Source organism: Rhipicephalus sanguineus, chromosome 10, assembly GCF_013339695.2.
Source record: "Rhipicephalus sanguineus isolate Rsan-2018 chromosome 10, BIME_Rsan_1.4, whole genome shotgun sequence".
In the NCBI taxonomy this organism is placed as follows: Eukaryota; Metazoa; Arthropoda; class Arachnida; order Ixodida; family Ixodidae; genus Rhipicephalus; species Rhipicephalus sanguineus.
The window spans coordinates 111,861,258-111,882,314 of record NC_051185.1 but is presented as its reverse complement, the minus strand read 5'-3'; the positions used below and the strand labels follow the sequence as shown (position 1 = coordinate 111,882,314).

General features: G+C 44.7%; 2 protein-coding genes across 3 annotated transcripts in view; both read right to left on the bottom strand.

Annotated features, from left to right (window-relative positions):
* The window catches only part of LOC119372266 (ninjurin-1), a 141,833-nt gene that overhangs the window by 77,117 nt on the left and 43,659 nt on the right, over nucleotides 1–21,057 (bottom strand). The window lies entirely within an intron of this gene.
* The window catches only part of LOC119372265 (uncharacterized), a 30,783-nt gene that overhangs the window by 3,764 nt on the left and 5,962 nt on the right, over nucleotides 1–21,057 (bottom strand). The window contains exon 4 of one of the 2 annotated variants that reach the window (XM_037642744.2): nucleotides 8,117–8,164. In XM_037642744.2, coding sequence (XP_037498672.1) covers nucleotides 8,117–8,164 — 48 coding nt within the window. Of the gene's footprint in view, nucleotides 1–8,116; nucleotides 8,168–21,057 lie in introns of both variants that reach the window. The other variant, XM_037642743.2, reaches the window with a different exon arrangement.

Here is a 21,057-nt window from a genome sequence, read left to right as displayed (position 1 = left end):
TATTTCAAACTATTTTCTGCGCGAGAATGGTGCTGTCATTACAAATCTGGAGAACTAAGCAACATTTCAGCTCTAAACTATAAAATTGAAATTTATTACCTTTCAGCTATCTGCTGTCAATCAGACTTCATACTGTGCTACAGACAATTTATGCCCTAAAATAGTGTTTACAACATCTTTCTTATAGCCTAATGTACACTGCACAATGTGTGTATCAGCAAGTATATATTGTGGCCCACAGTTAAACTCAATACCTCAATCTCAGCAGCAGAATGCCAAGCCACTGAGCAACTATGAAAGGTGGAGGATGAGGAGAGTTGCAGCACAAGCTAGTCTCTATGTACTATTTATTAGCACCTGTTGGTTTCATACGGTTGTACCCAACATGAACAGGGCCCTTTCAATCTAATCCCATTCTTTTGTTCATTTTACAGCGAGAGTCCCAACCTGGTAGGTTTGATGCCTTTAGGTAGTATGTGATGGTTAGGTCAGCTGAGAGTAAAAGGATGTGCTACGTGGCACCATCTGGCAGAAAGAACATTCCATTTTTCTGCAGCTGCCACAGGTGGCACCGGCTAACACACCCAAAGTAATAGTACATACAGAAAGAACCAGAAAAGTGGACAGGGGAACAGCAGCTGCCATAATGCAGTTGGTAAAGCTTTGCACATGTAACACAAAGGTCGTAAGTAGATTGATCCCCATGGGCAAAAAGTTAGTTTTTCATCCGCTTTAATTTTTTCTTCCTCTTTATCTCATAACTATACCTCAATCAAACAATGCTGACGAAATGCCTCTATTGCTATTTTCAATGTAAAAGCTTTCAGTACTGAGTTTTAGAATACTGAATATTTCAGGCTAATGGGAAACATGCAGCACCTACAGATGGCGCAACAGTCCATTGCACAAGCGCCACGAGCGGCTACTTCAGCTTCCACCCGCGTGCTACAAATTGTCGTTTCTCCGCCTGCTACGCCTGCGTTGTATACAAGTGCATGTGCGTGAAGGCGACAGGTGTGATAAAACGGGTAGACTTTAAGAAAGTTAACATAGCTGGATTCTTTTAGAGCCTCAACGAAGAGAAGGGACATAAATTGTACGGAAACAACCATGTTTTCGATGTAACAGAAAGCACGGACATGCGATAGAGTGTGTTGAAAGGGCGATTGGTGCGGCAGGCCAGCATAAACCTGGAAGCATATGCCGTCACCATCGATGTTTTTATACATTCCATCTTGTCATTTTGCCTACTTATCGCTGAGTAAACAATGACATTTGTGTCCTACATGTGCTGTAGTGTGATCTTAAAAGTCAAAAGACAACCCATTGCAATGGGCACAAGTAAAATGTACGATCACCAAACCTTACGTGTTGCAATTAGTAATGCTGTAGCAGTTGCACAAAGTTTTCTGTGGTGTAGATCAGATCCGTTTGTGTATACATTGCTCGGACTGCATCAGTGCTTGAGTAATTCTGTCACATGCCAGCTCCACATGTGATATGTTAGCCGTCACATAGCACAAGAGAACAGCGTGGTGTGGCTTCGCTTGCATGTGCACTGCTGTTCAGGGGCAAAGGCAATACAGGGGTAGCAAATTTTAAAATTCCCGCGGTCCCCATTGCATCTTGCCATACATCCACAGCCTCTTCCTTACTGTTCCAATTTACGAACTGCACAGTCTGTGAACTGCTGTACAGCAGAAAAACAGCAGGAGCGTATGAAGGAGAATTGCCAAATCCGTCGATAGTTTCCGCCAACAAAATGTAAACTGTAGACTCGAGATCACTCTGCGGGCTGTCACTTGGTTCCATCAGTACTGTAAAAATACTAGTTAACTTGCGTGGAGCATAAATTCACAGTGAACTAGCTGTAAACAGCATGTACTTTGTAAACATGCCTGGATCCCTTGGGTCACACGGCGTACGCTGTGAATCCAGCGTTCCCACTAATCTCAAGCATGGTCACGACGGAAAACTGGAAAGCTTTGTTTCAGGTAGGTAGTTCTTATAGCTGTTGGCACAGTTTATGACATCAATTCATACATGACATTGCAAAGCACCGCTAACAACCTGGCAAAGCTCCGCTCATTGGTTGGCTGCTGCATGGAGCATGCAAGTCGCTTTCGTTTACTCCTAGAGTTACTGTATGTGCTACCTTTAGGTAGCAGAGTTGCGCCTTTGATAGAACTCTGCGCTCGCACCCCCATTCGCCAAGCGCGCTCACGTGCGCAAAAAGCATCCATTTGAGGGAAAGCCAACTTCACGAACACGCGGGTGCTGGTGACCAGTCTTGGGCAGTAACTAGTTACTGGTAAAGCATTACCGGTAACTAGTTACTTTTTTCAGTAACTTGTAACTGTAGCTAGTTACTTTTAAATTAGAGGAACTTGTTACTGCAACAATGTTACTTTTTTCCACAGTAACTGTAACGGGAAATAGCATTACAGTTACTCTACCATATCCTCTCCACCTTTCACTTTTCCACAACACCGCTCCACTCGCAGTATGGAAGGGGAGGTCGCTAAGACTAAGTTCACGTCCGTTAGTTTTTTTTTGGCCATATATATAATTTTGGTCACTTGAGCTGCTAGCTCTGCTCTTGGTGTACCGATGAATCATTAGGACGTCAAGTTTAACGTCTCCTTCGTTCGAGGCTCCAAGCTAATCGTGTCTGACAGGCGGCTAGAAAACAGCAGAGCGCAAAATGGTTGAGAGCCCGAAATACCGTGAACTAGTGAATCATTTTTTAAAACCTCTTTGGAAATGATTGTAAAAGGTTAACTCCAACTCAGTTTTCTCACGCCCCCCAACTTCGTTCGCGAGCCAACGTCATCGCATTGTTTAGGTCAAAGCTATGTCCAGTTGTTCAGGAGCAAATGGCCCTTGCGCCATTAAACACCATACACCATCATCAGTTGTTCAGCAGTGTTCCAGAAGCTTCGTCTTAGAACGCGTTGCATGAGTTGCTTTAGCAAGATCCAGTTTGTCGATCCTTTCCTGCCCGTTTCGCCGATGTTGTCGCGTCGCAATCCCCGAATCCACATGTCCAAGGAGAGCTTTGCGCCCAGCGGACACAGTGCCCTCCCAACAGGGTATGATACACCTTGAACATAGGAAATAGATACAATGGGCGTTGTCTTCACTGGTGACGCACTCCCCATTCCACTTCACATGCGCTTCTGGGTATCGCTAACAAACGTCCTAGGATAATGCTCTCGTTCCAATGCATCAACTACGCTTTCCGCTTCTAGTGTGCAGGGACGTTTATTATTATTATTTGCAAATAAAGTCCATTTTCACCAACGGTGCATAAACAAATAAATTCATGCAACAAAATGAGGCGTACACAAAGAAGGCTGGTGTTGGGCCATCTTTTAGGTTTCCTTCGTCTAGGGTTTTAAGACGTGCAATTTGGCTACCTGCGCATGCCTTCATACGTTTTCATTAAATAAATCCTATCATTTGGTTTGTGATCTATTACATATTTTGCACTGTAACGGAAAAGTAACGACGTTACTTTTTCAGACTAACTGTAACTGTAGCAGGTTACTTTTGGAAACTCTGTAACTGTAACAGAGTTACTTTTTTGGCCTAGGTAACTGTAACACTGTTACTTTTTACTGGTAATGTGCCCATGACTGCTGGTGACCGCTGCGTCACCACCGCCGCTGTCCCAACTCCCAAGCGGTCCGAAGAGGCGATCTGGCTCAGCGCGAAATGTGCTTCATTGGTGTCTTGTGTTGTCCATTTTAGTGAACATCAGTTTTTGTGGTGCCTGTGTGGAACAGCGCTGTGTTCGAAGACTTACCGGGTGTTTACTTTATGCCACAGCTACATAGATATGCGTAAAATGCTTGTTTGTTTTCGTTATTTGTAGAACACAGAGTGCGAATTCTAGCACTTGTTTTCTTGAACAACCTACTTAATCTTTTGAAGCGCTGCATCAAAAACTACTTGAAACAAGCGATTTGCTGAATTTAATTTGTCCAGAATCTTGTCTATCAAACTTTCCTTGTTTGCTATTTAAAACAAAAATATTACTTCCGATAGTGACTGCCATCGAACAAGTTATAGCACGTTTCATCTAAATTCATTATTTGTTCAAGTTTTTCTTTTTCCTTTTTTCTTCGAAGCGAAAGTCATTGCTCCAGCAACGCATTATGAACGAGCGAGAATGCACACAGCCGCTGGGCCGCGCCGGCTCCTACATTCTAAAGGGGTGGCTTTCCTGCATGATCTGGACGCCAGGGCGGGCAAGATGGCGGACCTATGCGCAACTCTGCTACCTAAAGGTAGCATACACAGCAACTCTATTCACTCCTGCACCACGGCACCACCAGCTCAATGCATGTTTGCTATAATACGTAATCTAGCACCACAATCAAGAAAACGCTTCGTGATTACAAAGTTCCGTTGAATTTTAGGTACCATGTCCATGAAGCTTACACCTACCATCATCATCGGTTCGTTTCAATGGCTACAGCCCAGCAGTATCAGCACAAGCATCACCTACCATTCTGATGAATGCACACGTCGGAGACCTAGTGTCACCAAGTTGACAGCTATCGGTGGGAGCTGTCAAGTTACTGGTATTGTGATTGTGTTTTGCATTGCCTTTATGTACAGTGGGTTCTGTGGCCCCCGTGTTAACGAGGTATGGTGGGGTCAATCGATCAAAACATCAATTTTTTTTATTACATTACTACACAATAATGCAGAGTGTGTGGAGCAATACTGCGCAGTGGTGAGTGTGCAGGACCGCTCGATGCCATTCAAAATATTGCCAAAAACCGCACCTTCTGACAAACGCAAGAGTTTACTTTATTGTTGTTTTCCATCATTGTTTCTTCGTGTATTTTTTTATAATTATGGCTAGATCAGTTAAAATTATTCAGGGGTGAGACAGCTGCGCATATTGCACATCTTTGATGCAATTCCGTTTTCCTTCGCCAAGCTGCTCCAAAAGCATAAAAATCACAAAAATTGCCCCATACTGCTCCGAAACAGCCTCAAAAGTAAGTATATATGTATTATCGCAAGTCTACGTAGAACAGGCCAACGCGGGCAGTGTTAATAATGTGGTTGCACGCGTCGAGAGGCGTTATTGCCTGCCCCCCACCTCTCCTCCCGCTTTCAATTGTTTTCATGCTCAAGAAAATATTAGGGGTTCCATGGCACTCTGGAAAAGCCATTGGGGTTCCCCAAGGTCAGAAAGCTTGAGAACCCCAGCTCTAGCGATTTTGCACGAAAGGCGGCAGCGGACTGATGCGCATCTGTGTCATCCCCTAATAAAAGCGCGCAGTAAGTTTACAACGGTGCTATGCTACGCTCGCATTTGACAAGATAGTCAGTGCGGCGAGGTTTCTTGGCACCCGTGTCGCACTCTTGAAGGCAGTGCCACACGAGGTGGCAGCAAACAGCGGTGCAGCGCACTTTTGTGTTCACCTGTTAAAAGAGTGCAGTACACTTGATGCTACGCTAACCGCACGGCCGAGCAGGTAGCTGAAGACCCTTATAGTGATGTTCTTCTGACAAAGAGTAACACTGACTTACAGGAAGCTCTGGGGAAGATTCAAAAGCTAAATAAGCAGACATACAAAAAGCCAAAGCAGTAATCTGCTAAATCATATCACTAGTCTTAAGCAGAGGCTTACTGCTATGTAACAATTTTTGTGCATTCACAATTTTTTAGTGTTTCTGGGAGATTTGATGATTTTCAGTTTTTTTTTTTTTTCAAATGTTTATGAAATGAACCTAGTTTCCAGAACCTTTTTTCACTTATCTTTTTTCACTTATAAGTTCCATGGTATGTAAAACGGTAGTGTAGTTCATACCTGGCAATAGTCTTCAAAAAACTTTCTCCGAAGGCTGTTTCAGTGTTATGTTTATCCTAAGCCAATTAAAATATGGACTTGTCTCTCCAAGTTGCTGCATATTGTTTTTTTCAAGCTCCTAAAATGACATTAAATGCCGCTAACTGCTCCAAATCGAGGTTCTTCTGCTCCAAAATCGAAATTTTGATGCTCCGAAAACTGCTCCCAATTCAATTTCAGCCATCTCACCCCTGAATATTCAATTTCTGCAATATGTATAAGTTGTAATTGCAAGTTTTCGCACTAGAGATGCTTTCGTAGCGCATAGAAGCGGAGTAATTTATTTGTGTGGCTATCCATGCACGTTTTTCTCAACATCACTTCTTTGAAATTTTGCAGAGCCTGAAATACCTTTTTTGCAAACCTATCCAAGTGATTACACTCCAATACCTTCCACATAGTCTGAACCTAAAACTTTGAAAATATTTTGAGTTAAAACTCAATCGAAAGAATTTCTTATCCTCTTTACCACAAAATAATGGTGTAAGTAAAAAAAGAGATGCAGTTTAAAAAACCTTATTTCACATGGTTCCACTAGAGCAAATAAAAAACATTGCAAAAAAGATATCATTTTCGAAGGGTAAAAATTGGTGTCCACAAACTTGAGTTGCAAATATGGCCACAAACACCTCATGACCGATAAATGTGAAATCTGGCTTTCAGGGCTTGCAATATTTTTTCAATGATTCCCAAAGACCAAAAGCATAACTTCTGTTCACACTGCTTTACATGCAAAAAAAAAAAAACAATTGCAAGGCTTTACGATTGCAATCTGCCCACTGCAGTTTTGCATTGCTTGCACACCAGCTGCTAATGTAGACTTCTGCTACTCACTCTTGAAGTATGGGTAACGGACACTCTGGCTGACAAAGGCACCAGTTTTCAATGACACTGAGCAGTTTGCTGTAGCATAATTTGCTCAAGAAGTTATGTCCACGAACATGGATGCAGGTAGTGAGGAGCTTAAGGGACATGACAAGTTAGGGCAATACTTTTTTTAATGTGAGGTAAATGTAGGGACCAATTCCTTTAGGCAGGAATTACAGCCACTATGATTTGGAATCAGTGTGCAAAATTTCACATTCATAATGTCTCTGGTTTCAGTATTTGCAAGTCTGCTATGCCGCACTGCCTTTAAAATGCGTCTTAACCTTGCAATTACTGAGTCAACAAGAAAGCATGGAAGAGCCAAGAACTGTTCAGGCAGTGGCTGCTGCAACTTGACAACACAATGAACAAAGAAAGATTCTCATTGCTGAGAACTGTTTGGCACATACGGTGAGCATGCGACTGAGCAATGCGCTACTTGAACTGCACAGTGTGAACAGACTGAACGAGAGGGCACACTCGCACTATTTTCACTTTCGTAGCTCAATGGCCAGTGAGGTCATCACCCAAAATCACAATCAAAATGGTCAACACTTAATTGAAAAAGTAGTTAAAGAAGTTATGCAGAAACTTCATTGGAGTTGCCAATGTATGCCTAAGCATTCTATGACTTGCTCACCTCCATCAACTTTGGTGCTGCTTCTGCTGTTCTGTTTTGTTGTTGCGGTCTTTGTTTTGTTTGATAAAACTATGCAACACGTGCATCGAGATGAGCAAGCATTGCAGCACTGCAAGCACACATCCGCTCCTCACACATATCCTTCTAAACTGAGCAATCCTCAACATCTTGTGAGCAGAGATGCTTGTCATGAGGACACTGTTGTTGCAAGTACAAATGGTTCAAATAATACCCACCTTTTGCGAGCATGGTGTTTAACTCAGTGGCCATAAGAGGATGCCTCCAAGTGTCAAGTTTTAGGTTTGAAACTCAAAACCGCCAATGTTTTCCTTTTATTGTATTTCTTTACTTTTTTTACGAAGAACATAGCGTTGCACGTTACAAATAGATTCCCTGGGTGTCACCTAAGAACCCTTACACAAAAGCAAATTTCACTATACTATCATCTATCAGACACAAATCTTCAGGAAATTGTTTTCAGTAATTGACCAACTAACAAGCTCGGCTGAAGCATTTATCAAGACTATCATTTTTATGATGCTGTGCGGCTGAATGTATCCATGAAATTGAGTGGGACATTATACAGTATATGGATTTTTAGCAAGTTTGTTATGAAGGATATTAGCTGCAGTCAGACTAAATAATCAAAAAGGTACAAATGCAAGTTCACTTTCATCCAAAAATAACTTCATTCAAGGGGAAAATAATGCAAGGTGAAAGCAACACCAGTACGTACCAATTGCTCACGGCTTCAGTACTTTCTGTTTTCGCCGGCTTTTCATCACTGCTAAAAAAAAAGAGGGGAGGGGGCAAAGTAAACAAGTGTGCAGTGTACATGCCAATACTGCACGGAATAGACCTTTTTCAAGCAATCCCAGAACCTCCCGCGGGCGCGCAAAGCACTATGGAAAAAGTGTCAGCAGCAAGCCCACCGGCTGTTCCATCGCTCGCTGCTCGTTGGCGCCGTGGGAGCACCAAACGACAAAAACACGTCGCCACCGTTTGACTATTATTAAATCCTAAATACTACACATGTCTGAACGCACCTGCATGTACCTCTATGCATGAAATGCGAAAGGAATGATGCAGTCAGTGTAGGTATTACTAAGCGGATGTATACCAGATGTAGCAGTTAAGCGGCATGGGAGGTATCATGTGCCGATACATGCAGTCAAAATGTGCTATCGTGAGCAATGTGTGCTGGAACACCGAATTCATATTTATTCAATGATTACTTGTTCACAAGCTGCTATGGCATTTAATGCCATAGCGGCTCATGATCGGGTTTAACCAAACTGCAGAGAGGTGTTACAGTGATCAGGTATACAGATGATTATTTGATTTTAATTGACAAGTCACGCGCTGTACAAAGAAATGAGCACATTCTAAACGTGTTTAAGGAAAAAGGGATGGGATTAGAATTCACTTGCAAGGTGTCTTGCTCTGATAATTTGCAGTTTCTTAATACATGCTTTTAATTTTCACTGCGGAGCATGTTTGCGGGCAGTATAGCCCGCGTTCAGCGAAATTGGTGTTTAATTTCGCGTCGGCGCATTCGAATATTGTTAAACGAGGAATTGTGATGTCATGATTACACACGGCATTGGAAAAAAGCTTGCGCACATAAGATGAGCAGTAGTTTCCAGCTGCAAAGTCATCAAAGAGGCGAGATATCCTGCGTATCGTTGTATCGGTCTGCGAAAATCTGTTCGCATGGCAAAGAAAGATTAACACGGACGTCCTCCATCCGTCAATAATGAAGAAACTAGAAATAGTGCAGTTATTCCACATATGTATAAGAAGTCGCATGGCCTGAAGAACGTAGGGAAGCGATGTGGGGGTGAAGGTTGTGTTTGCCGCCTCAAATAACCTTAGTCGCATTAAGGTCACAGGGGTCTGCGGTGGACAAAGAAAAATGCGGTCAGAGGCATGCCAATTGTTTTGTAAATTGTTGAAGAGTTAACCGCAAATTTTTTTTCTTGTGTCCACATGTGCATCGGCCAGACTGTTCGATGTATTAGCACGCGCCTCAGCGAGCATCGAAATTCATTTAATGGAGCCGTCTCATCTCGCATCGCTATGTCAATCATGAAAATGTAATCCCATCTTCGAACGCACAGTAATTCTGTACCATCAACCTAATCAGACAACGCGAGAAATTTTGGAGGCATATCATGTCAAAAATAACGCCACACTTTGTGTCAGTCAACCTTCTCAGTCGTTGCAAGACAAGGAATTCAACTTTATTAATCGACTGTAGGCACGCACCTTGGTTGTTTGACTTTTTGTGCTTCTTTATGACACGCGCGACGCACACCCATTTTTGTATATATGATTTTTTTCACGCGTGCGATAAACTTTCAGTTGTGTGTGAGCGCCAAGGCTGAGCAGTATCGCGATACTATCGTGATAGTATTTCAGAGATACTCTTGAGTATCTGCATTTCTGTATCGAGATACATTTGCAAAATGTATTTGTATCTCAGTAGTGAAATACTTTTGCGATGTATCGTTTGTATCGCAATACTATGTAGGACACAGGTATCTCGTTACATTTTTTTTTTGTCGGAAAGGAGAGTTGAGGCGTGTTTTCAAGAGGGGAATGACGTTTCTTTTTATTTAAGCGCACCACCGGTTGCCGACAGAAAGGGCGGCGATGGTTACCCCTCAAGCACAGAATGGCCCATGCGTGCGATGCCACAGACGGCAGAATCGCGGAGGCAGTGTTGTCGGCCTCTGCCGACAAAAGTCACTGTCTCTCAAGGCCAGTGCAGCATGCCTAATTTTTTTCGGGTGGCAAGCCATTACTTCGTGACCCCCAGCGCGGATACCGCCTTGGAACAGAGGCTTTGCAATGCTTTGCGTGCGTTTTCTCAAAGCGGCGGCACTTCCAAAAGCACTTCCCATAGTTGCAGTGGAAGTGACTAGAAGAACGCTATCTTTGTCGCGCTTTCAGCCACCTCGCCAGTGTGTCAGGATGGGTTCCTAATTGATTACAAGCGTGAAATGCTTTTTTGTGGCACCAGGCTCCCCCACTGCCGAAGCCGACTTCGCCTCTTGCGGCTTGCTGAAATGGGTGCTGGTAGCGTCGTGGCGCAGACAGCATTCTTGAAGAGTGACCCTTTCGGCCCAGGCGACGAGTTCTCGCTGTAGTTTCTGATGGGGCACTCTGAGCAGATGTCGCTATTTCCACGTCTGTTTAGAGAGCTGGCAGGAGCGACTTGGGGAGGGCTCAAACCCTCTCACCCCCAAAGAACGTAATTTTAGGAAGCCAATGTCTGAATTGTGCTGTTTTTACATATTGGGGTCCATTGCGCATAGGTAATTATGGCCGGCCTACAAGGGCAGCGGAATCCTCAGCCATCTGACCTGGCGCCAACCAGGCCAGACGACTGAGGATTACAAAGATGGGGGCCAACTTTGGCTTCTGAATGGTCAGAACAACCCCACGTCAGGGCGGAAGTGTTTCGGTATCTAAATGACCCGAGACGAGATATCGCCACGCTGCAGGGCTATTCGGCTATGAAGGCGGTATTTATTTACTATAACACGGATTTGTGATCATCTGCAGCGGTAGAGAGACTTTTTCTCTTTCAAGAGTCTTGCGTTGAGACCGAACCGATGCTGTCTAGAAGACAGCCTATTTGAGATGTGAGCCTATTTGAGATGCTCACACAGCAACCCTCTCAGCAAAGCAGATCTTATGTGCAAAATAAATGTATACTTTTTCTCATTTGACTGGTGTTCATTAGTGATTCGAGTGATTTGCTTAAACTATGCTATTTCTGGCATAGATCACTTTGTTGTCACCAAGTATGTCAATTTGTGTGTCCAATGCTTGTTACTGTTGCTGTGAAAGAGTACTTTTTATTGCAATTGATATGTGTGATTATGTCATTATCACTAATTATGTACATTGTACCCCCCTCCCCCGGTAATGTTTTATGGCGCTGAGGGTACTGTTATAAATAAATAAATGAACTGAAAGTTTCAATGCGCTGGAACTTTATTTACAACATTACGCTGCACTTATAAATGTGTCTGCGGAGTATGAGCATCCTTGACATAAAAAAAAGTATTCCAGTATCTGTATTGCTGTATCTGTATTCCGGAATACTTTTTTCATCTTATTGCAAGGGTATCTCTGAAATATCCCGTTACGGTAAAAGAAAATGTATCTCGGTATCTGTATTTTAAACTTCCAGTCCATGTATTTCGATATCTGTATTCCGGGATGCTTTTCCGAGTATCTCTGCCCAGCCCTGGTGAGCGCTGGTTTGTGAACTTCCTTCCTTGTACTGCTCCTTTCTTTTTTCGCTCTAAGTATTATTCCAACCTATAGTTATAGCACCAACGAAGGTTGTAGGCACTTATCTTTCATTACATATATGGTGCAAGCTACGTAACGAATGTATCTCATTTCCCCAAATGCCGACTAAACTTTCTAGTGTACTCTTTAAATATCAGAACCTCACACTGTACTTGTCGACAGTGCCGATGGACGTTGATTCCAAATCCATCCGCGAATCATAGACCGCTCCTGCACTTCATAGGCAACCGAGTTTTTTTTTTTTTTCATTGATGCCGTAAGACGCACTGGCGCCAAAAAAATAAATAAAAGGTGACACTTCTGAGCCGCTCAACTGGTCCAACAGTGGGACAGATGGAAATCATCGAGAGGGAGTCGCAACTAAACACTGAAGTTCGTGATTGAATTGCGCAGTAACATGTTGCACCTTGCAAAATTCACTGTGTCTAATAAGTCCTGGCACAGCACAAGCAGAAAGCTACAGCGCCAGGCCCGGACGCTCGTCGCGGCAGCTGCTGCGGCGTACACACATTTCCCGTGAATGCTTGCGTGCCCGTTGGTGGCGCTCGTGTGCTTGAAAAAGGTCTATTAAGGACAAACGAGTGAAGCAGTGGATTAGTGCTTAAAAGGGTCAAAGTATATTTATTTAGAACAAATGGCACATGCAGGAAATCAATGACAATACAAAAACTAGATAAAGTGAAGAAAGTTGCATCACTCATTGTTCCATGGTACTATAGCAAAAAAGAAAAAGAGCCTATGGTTATAGCACGTGCAGCTAGCACTTCTTTCATACAATGACATCACTGATTACTTTCGCTTCCCTTTTGTTTTTGCTTTCACACATGTGCATGCATTCATCCCAGGATTATAGTAGCCACAGTTGGAAGTCACGCAGTGTTATCGTGTCTTCTCATCTCATCTGTGTATGTATATTATTGTCACGAGGTCGTGTCCAAAATGAAACTCTTTATTTGGCCAAACTTGTGGCGAGGAAACGGAAAGTGAAACTACAGCAATGCACACTGTGCACTGATAGTGGCAAACAGAACATCGGTCATCGATAATCTGATCTGCGGTAAGGCGCGTCGGTATTTATACACGTGGCATCGAAGGTTGTAGCGTTATCGCTAGCGCTTGCAAAAGCTCTCGAAAATACTTGACTATTCGCATCCTGTGCATAATCTTGACAGAATGATCCCAGACGATCATGAAGGTTCATGAATATTGCAGCGTGGTATGTGCCAAGCGTTGCTAACAGCTTTTGTGGGTGAAACTCGAATACATAAAAAAAATTGGCCGCGTATCTGCATGCTTCGCTGCAAATGTCGTCGAAAGACGATAGTCTTTGGCCGGCCGTACTACATGAGTCCTGGTCTCATCCGCGGCCACCCATGATGCTGTTGTCAAGCCATTTCCGTCCTCGCATGATAAATGCAGTGGGGGTTTGCTTGAACAGATTTAATTTTACCGCATTATCACTGCTGGCATGCCATGTGTTCGTACTTCCACGACATGTCAGCAATGTTCGGGTCGCGCGCGGTACTGTATAGCATGATAGTTTGCAAAGAAGAACTATTTGTGAGACCCGGTAGGCTTCCTTGGCCTGCCGGTATTTGGCGGTTCTCGCCGCATGCGCTTCTGGCATCTCCTCTGTCTCAAGGCGGGCTCGCTTGGCTTCACGGTCTTTTGCACGCCTTTGGGAGCCATCTTCTGGAGTTTCTGCTTCCCGGCGTTTCCACTGTGCCAGGCGTTCCTTGGTTACCCGTTCGGCACGACCTTCGGGCATCTCTTCTGCCACCTGGTACGCTCGCTTAGCTTCTCGGTCGCTGACGATTCGCGCATTGCGCAACTGGTCTGTAGCCTGTTGCTTCCGGGCGCGCCTCGACTCACGATCTTTCGCTAGCCGCTGGGCTCGTTGCTCGAACGTTTCCTGGGCACGCTTCAGACGACGGGCGTCGGCACGACGGCACTTCTCCGCTGCGATTTGGTCGTCGGTCTTTTACATGCATTGTTTGGGCATATCTAGCAGAGTGGGTTGTACTTCACCAAGCAGCCATTTACCTTTTGCCTTGCCTCAGACAGCGCCTCCTCTACGTTGAATTGGCCGCATTGCATTGATAAAACAGAGGAGGCGCTGCGTGAGATATGGACGCCATCTGTCGCGCTATCGGGAAACATCGGCTTCGGAACTCCCGGCATATGCTGCCAGGTGGCGGCACCATAGCGTCGTAGTGAAATCGCTGGGAAGAGGCTTTTTTTGTGCACTGCGTCTCGCTTCTTTGAGCACTAGGATCTTTAGAAATACATATCTATAGATTTTGTAATAAAGGAACACACTGCATAATACCTAGGTAATGATGTTGTGCCTCAGATATGCGTAATATTTGTTTTTTAACCGACCACGCTGAAAGTACGATCGCATACACCAGTTCAAGTTAGGTGGTCTTTAGGCATGGGTTTAAACTTGGTCGGGTGGCTGAATTGAGTGAAGTGCCGACAAACAGAAAGACAGACCAAAATTTCTCCGTATAAGTATCCCAAGAAAGACTATCGTCTTTAATAAAACAAGAAGCGGGCATGGCAATGCCCCCCTCTAAAGAAGCATCGTCCCGATGCGTAAAACACGACATAGAAATAAAAAAAATGCAGGTAACTCGAAAGAACAGTAATAAAGCGAAAAGTAGAGCCCTCAGGTTCGCCAGTGCATATAAAACAGCTTAAGGCGCACGACATGGGACGACTTCAAGTCGTCTGCGGCGCTGCTGAGAGTTCATAATGACATCCGGGATGACCTCGTAGTCCAGTGCACCGAGACGTCATAGCAGTATCGCTGAAGAAGTTTTTTCAGAGTCCATGTCAGCGTATCAGTGTCCAGACCCACACATGGTCACTGGGCTAGTATTTCGTGTGGCGTCGCTGAAGATTATAGTGACGGCTGTCATTTCTCTGCTGGTTCTTGATATGCAAGTGAGCAAGCTGTTAAGCTTCTACGGCACGTTGCAAATAAGTGGCGACATCAAGATTGTCTTTGTTGGTGGTAGCTGGCAGCATTGTATCGAGCGTCGTTGCCAGGCTCCTTTCGCCAACTTGTACGGTGACAGCTGCGTCATTTCTTGGACTGCCGTGTTGTATACGAAGGTCATGTACGGAAGGATGGCATCCCACGTCTTGTGCTCGACGTTGACACACATGGCCAGCATGTTGGCGATGGTCTTATTTAGACGCTCGGTTAGACCATTGGTCTGTGGGTGGTAGGCGATGGTCTGGTGGTGGCTTGTCTGACTGTATCTCAAGATCGCCTGAGTTTGGTCTGCAGTAAAGGCCTTACCTCTGTCGGCGGTGAGGACCTCTGGGGCGCCATGACGCAGGACGATGTCTTCAACGAAAAACTTAACTACCTGGTGGCACTGCCTTTACATAAGGCCCTTGTTTCGGCGTAGTGGGTGAGGTAGTCGGTAGCTATGATGATCCATTTATTTTCGCAAGTCGACGTAGGGAACAGCCCCAGTAGGTCCATACCGATTTGCTGGAACGGTCGGCGAGGTGGTTCGATCGGCTGAAGAAAGCCTGCCGGTCTTTTCAGTGGTGTCTTGAATCGCTGACAGTCTCAGTATGTCCTTAAGTAGCGAGTGACGTTGGCGGCAAGGCGCGGCCGGTCGTAACTTTTCTGTATTCTTGTGAGTGTGCAAGAAACACCGAGGTGTCCAGCCGTCGGGTCGTCATGTAGGGCCTCGAGGACTTCCAGTCTCAATGCTGAAGGCACCACGAGAAGATAGTTGGCTCGAAGGGGCGAGAAGTTCCTCTTTAGCAGAATGTCGTTTCGAAAAGAAGAACGATGCCAGTCTTCGCTTGAATACCTTCAGAATAAACACCGGTCCTGCCATCGAGGTATTCCACAAGGCCCCTAAGTTCTGAGTCGGCTCGCTGTCGTTAGTCGAAGTCGTCGGCACTAATGGTTCCCAAGAAGCAGTCATCATCCTGGTCGTCCTGCGGCGGTGAGTCGACGGGGGCACGAGACAGGCAGTCAGCGTCAGAGTGTTTTCTTCTTGACTTGTAAAGGACGGTAATGTTGAATTCTTGAAGTGTTAGGCTCCACCGTGCAAGGCGACCTGAAGGGTCCTTCAAGTTAGCTAGCCAACACAAGACGTGGTGGTCGCTCACAATTTGAAGGGCCTGTTGTAGAGGTAGGGGCAAAACTTGGATGTAGCCCAGATGATGGCCAGGCACTCTTTTTCTGTTGTGGAATGGTTGGTTTCTGCCTTTGATAGCGACCAGTTAGCATAACTGATGACCCTTTCCAACCCATCAGTCTTCTGCATAAGGACGGCGCCGAGTCCTACAGTGCTTGCGTCGGTGTGGATTTCCGTATCGGCGTATTTGTCAAAATGCACCAATATCGGAGGCATTGGAAGGCATCGTTTCAGCTCTTGAAATGCTTCGATTTGAGCCGTTTCCCACTTGAATAGCACGTCGGTTTTCGTGAGGTCTGTTAGTAGCTTGGCGATTCATGAAAATTCCTTGACGAAGCGTGTCTAGTAGGCGCACAAGCCAAGAAATCGGTGTACGGCCAGCGAGGTAAGGCCTAGTCAGTGGGTTTAAGTCCTCCTTTTGCCTTGCCTCGCGGGCAAACCCTGTATGTGTTATGCCCAAATAAAGTTTACTTACTAGACGGTGGGCGGCGGGAACGCAGTGATGGTGACTGTTTTCCGTGGGTCTGGGCGAACACCATCCTTGCTAATAAGGTGAACCCGAAACAAGAGCTCCTCGTACGCAAAGTGGCACTTTTCAGTCTTCAAAGTGAGTCCGGTGGTCTTCATTGCTTGAAGTACAGCTTGAAGGCGCCGGAGGTGTTCGTCGAAGTCTGAAGTAAACACAACGACGTTGTCCAAGTACACGAGGCACATCTGCCACTTGAAGCCGGCCAGTACAGTATCCATAATATGTTGAAAAGTCTAAGGTGCCGAGCGAAGACCAAATGGCATGACCTTGAACTCAAACAGGCCGTCTGGTGTTATAAAAGCAGTCTTTCCTCGGTCTCTTTTGTCAACTTCGATTTGCCGGTAGCCGGTCTTGAGGTCCATTGACGAAAAGTACTTCGCGTTATGGAGTCGATCCAGGGCGCTGTCTATCTGTGGAAGAGGGTACACGTACTTCTTCATGATTTTGGTCAGGCGACGATAGTCAACGCAGAACCACAGGGTCCCATCCTTCTTCTTCACTTACACTACGGGAGACCCCATGGACTCTTGGACGGCTGGATGACGTCATCGCGTAGAATTTCGTCGACTTGTTTCTTAACGGCCTCCCGTTCTCGCATCGAAACCCGGTTGGGACTATGACGTAGTGGTCGAGCATTTTCTTGCATTATGATACGGAAGATACGATACAGAAAAATAATCAACTCTCAGGCTCGAAACACACGGGCAATTGTTATCGGCTGTAACCATTGCAAGCAAGCAAAAATTAACAATTTTCGTGTGGCTCCTGGAATGAGGCGCATAAAAAAACTGGCTGCGGCTTAGCTCAGCTGGGCCCGCATATGCAAGCAAAAGCTTATTACACTTGGTTATGCTTGTTTACCCTCATAGCCGAAGCACAGTTTGCCAACTGAACGATATGGCTAGTCGAACGGCTTAGCTAGTCGAGCTTTAGGAGAGCCCATTGCCGCCCCTAACGCTCGTCACTGTCGTCTTTCTGCACCCTTCTCCCGACGTTCAGCTTGCAGAAGTTCTCTAATCACTTGTTTCAGCCTGCCACTTTGTGTGCTGGTAATCATGTTTTTGCTTTAGCTCATTAGCAAGCCAACCGAGCAAGGGGGACCAGCGTCCTCACTCCCTCCTTCCATCACGCGACCATGGCACAATTGCTGAACTGAGGCACTCTCCCACTGACCCGACGTGGCAGAGAGAGCGGCGAGTCACGTGGACACGACTGGTGAGGTAGCATTTGTCATCCTAGCAGCATTTGGAGCAGTGGTGGCGTGGCGGTGGACGCGGCTAGTCACGAGGTATGCATTCTTCCCTTCAAGGCTCAGCGGAGATACATGGCGAAACTTGCTCAACTAGGCCACTAAAGCTTTCACTTTAAAAGTGTGTACAGATTTGTACAGACGTGTACATCGTGCTTCAAGCCAGTTGAAGTGACATGCAGAGCAATACAGTCTTCTAAATTGATGTGTACACACTACCGCTGAAGGAGGTATTGAATTAAAGAATTGCAAATATGTCAACGCGAAAGCAACACTAGAATGACACTGTCTTCCACAAAGTCAAATGCCCATTGGAATTTCGCTGTGCTAATAATAGGCAGCATGGAAACAACCAAACATACACACGTTTTGCACCACCAAAGCTGTGCAAACAACACTGCAGTCAGTACGATGACACTAGCTCATATCTTAGCCTTCCAGGCTGCAATCCAAGTAACCCAATCACACATCGCAATGAGAGGGAGAATTCCTGACCAATTTTTCAGAAATTGAAGGTGTCAGATAGAGGCCCAAAATTTACTAATAACAGCTTTCAGTCTAGCCAATGTGTGAGCTCCTGCTCAATTGTTGAATCAGTTGTGTTTTACATGCTAAAACCACAACCTAACTGACCTTACGAAGCCAAAAAAAAAAAAGCACAGGGAACATTACCGCATTGACTTGCATTATGATTACACCTTTGTTTGTAAATTGACGCAAAATTAAGAGTCTGATTACTGCACAGGGCGAATTCTCCATGAAAAGAAAAGTTTTACATAGTGTAGGAGCTCCATGAATTGCATACTGCTCTTTTTTTTGACCCAAGTCAAAAAACTTCTGTACATCAGCGTGATAGTGACCATGGATGCAAGCAAGCAAAAACATGAATATTGCTAGGTTTCAGGTAATTTTGTCATTTGCAGAAAAAAAAAATGCGCAGCTTGCACTAGTGGAGCAAGAATGGAACCATCAGCGGAACTAGTGTTCGACCTAGCTAAGTTTCGCTAATATTGCCAAGCTTTTCCTGAGGCTAAGCTTTTGCTAGTAGTACTAAGTATGCCTATACTTGGCTAAACATGTCACGTGACTATCTGTTACATGCTAATGTGAAGAGAGGGCAAACGCGTGAGGGGAAGACAGAAAATTAGGTGGGTAGATGAGATTAAGAAGTTTGCAGGTATAACGTGGCAACAGAAAGCACAGGACCGGGTTGATTGGCGGAACATGGGAGAGGCCTTTGCCCTGCAGTGGGCGTAGACAGGCTGATGATGATGATGATGATGATGAATGTGATTTTAGTCACGTGACTAGCTGTTACGTGGTTTTTGGTGGGAACATGTCACATGAGTAGATATTACACGACGTTGCGTGATTTTAGTCGCGTGACAAAATGTTTCGAGATTTTGGTCACGTGACTTGGTGTTACATGATATTGGTCACGTGACTAGTCATTACGTGATGCTTCGCACTAGTGGTGCCAAACCTGAAGGAAGTGCAGAGCTGGGTAGCCCTTTTTGTTTCCTCTTCATTTTTCTATTTCTTTCTTCCTCTTTTTTTGTCTTTTTTTTTCATCTCTCTATTTATTTTATGTCTTTTTTGTCTGTTTATTTCTATTTTGTTCTTTCCCTCTCTATGTATTTCAGTCTTTCTTGGTCTTTCTCCTTTGTGCCTTTTTTTCTCCCTCTCTCTCTTTTCCTTTTCCTTTCTATCTCTTTCTATGCTATGCTTTACTCTCTCCCCTCCTTCATTCTCTCCTCATCCTCACTTCCCTTTCCCCCCACCTTGCTATATTATACTATTACAAGTCTATGCTATGCTCTGCTAGTGCGCCTGGATAGCCGAGTGGTTAGGACACTCGCCTTCGGATCGTGGGTGGTTCGAATCCCACCGCCTCATCAGAAATTTTTTTCGCAATGATTTTCTTTTTCTTTATATCTTTCTTTCTGCCTCTGGTTCTTTTTTCTCTCTCTTTACTCGTTCTCTCCTCTCACCCATCACGGTTAATACACGGCACGGCTGATAAAGCAGCGCACGTGTTGTGAGAGCAACGCAGAAGTTGAAAAAGATGAAGTGAGCGCGTAGCGGTTCATGATGATGATAATTACTGTTCGCACTACCTGGCGCAACGAAAAGCTCAAAGAGCGCTCCGCTCTTAAAGAAATGCAGCCAGTTCCAAACTGTGAAAACTGTCAGACAGCGAAACTGTAATGATGATGATGATGATGCCTTTCGGTACAAAGAAATCGTCATCATCATCAACATTTCGGTTTATGAATTTTTTTATTCACTCTCCCTCTGGTCACGTGACCTGCCTGACGCCTACTACTACCACTACTGTGACAACAGTGACGGCACCACGGAGACTAAGACAGTTTTGCGGTAAAAAGATGTTGAGGTAGGACTGCAAAAAGAAAATAGCATAGTTTAAAAAAATAAACAAGTACAGAAGCAAGACTGCCATGCAAGAAACCTAGAGGGAATCACTCAATCTTCCATGTCACCGAGCATAAAGCTTAAAGGACTCCTGCCAACGAAATCTTTGTGACATTTTTACTGTAATTTGTAAATTTGTGTCTGGTAATCTCAAAATTGATTCGTAAATACTTTAACGTACCATATAATTAATGCTAGCATTGTTAATTGTGACCAATTTTAGCATAACTTCAAACGCCCGCCTAAAATCATCAGGAACTAGTGCCCCACCGTGGGGCAGCGCCTAAGATCACGTGCGCTCAAGCATTTGTGACATTGAAAGCACAGTTTTCATATCAGGGTCCCACGCGGGGTGAAGAATGCAACTATGTGGGAGCTTTGGTATGAGTTATGCCTGTTAAGGATTCACTAGACTGTCAAGAGCGCGTTCCATCAAGAAAAAGTAAACCATCATAAGCAGCCAGAACCACCTTGAGAGCAGCCCAACAGAACGAGAGGGGCAAGGAACAACAGCCCTTGTAGGGTCTCAGCCATGGTATTGTGTGTGCCCCGCAAATCTTCTGTGAAATCGACAATATTACTCTCGTAGTACTTAAACCCGGACCTATGTCATACCTATGGCGATGCTGTGAGGTGCTGCCAGCTCAGAGGAGTACTCACACTTACTTTAAAACCAAATTAAAATATCTTAAAAGCAACATTCGCCACTAATCATCGGCCAGAACTGCCCACGTATACAGGACAATAAAACGACACAAACATCTCGAGGTATCGATTTTGCTGTCAGGGGTCCTTTAAAAGCTCATTAATAAATTCTTTTTAATTGGCGAACTATATAAACTTTCCATGCAAGTTAGAACCACCTATTTCAGAAAAATCACGCCTTGCGGATAGACATGAATCATATGCCACAAGCAACTTTCCATGGACGTCATTTCCCATTGGCAAAGAACAAAGCCACGAAG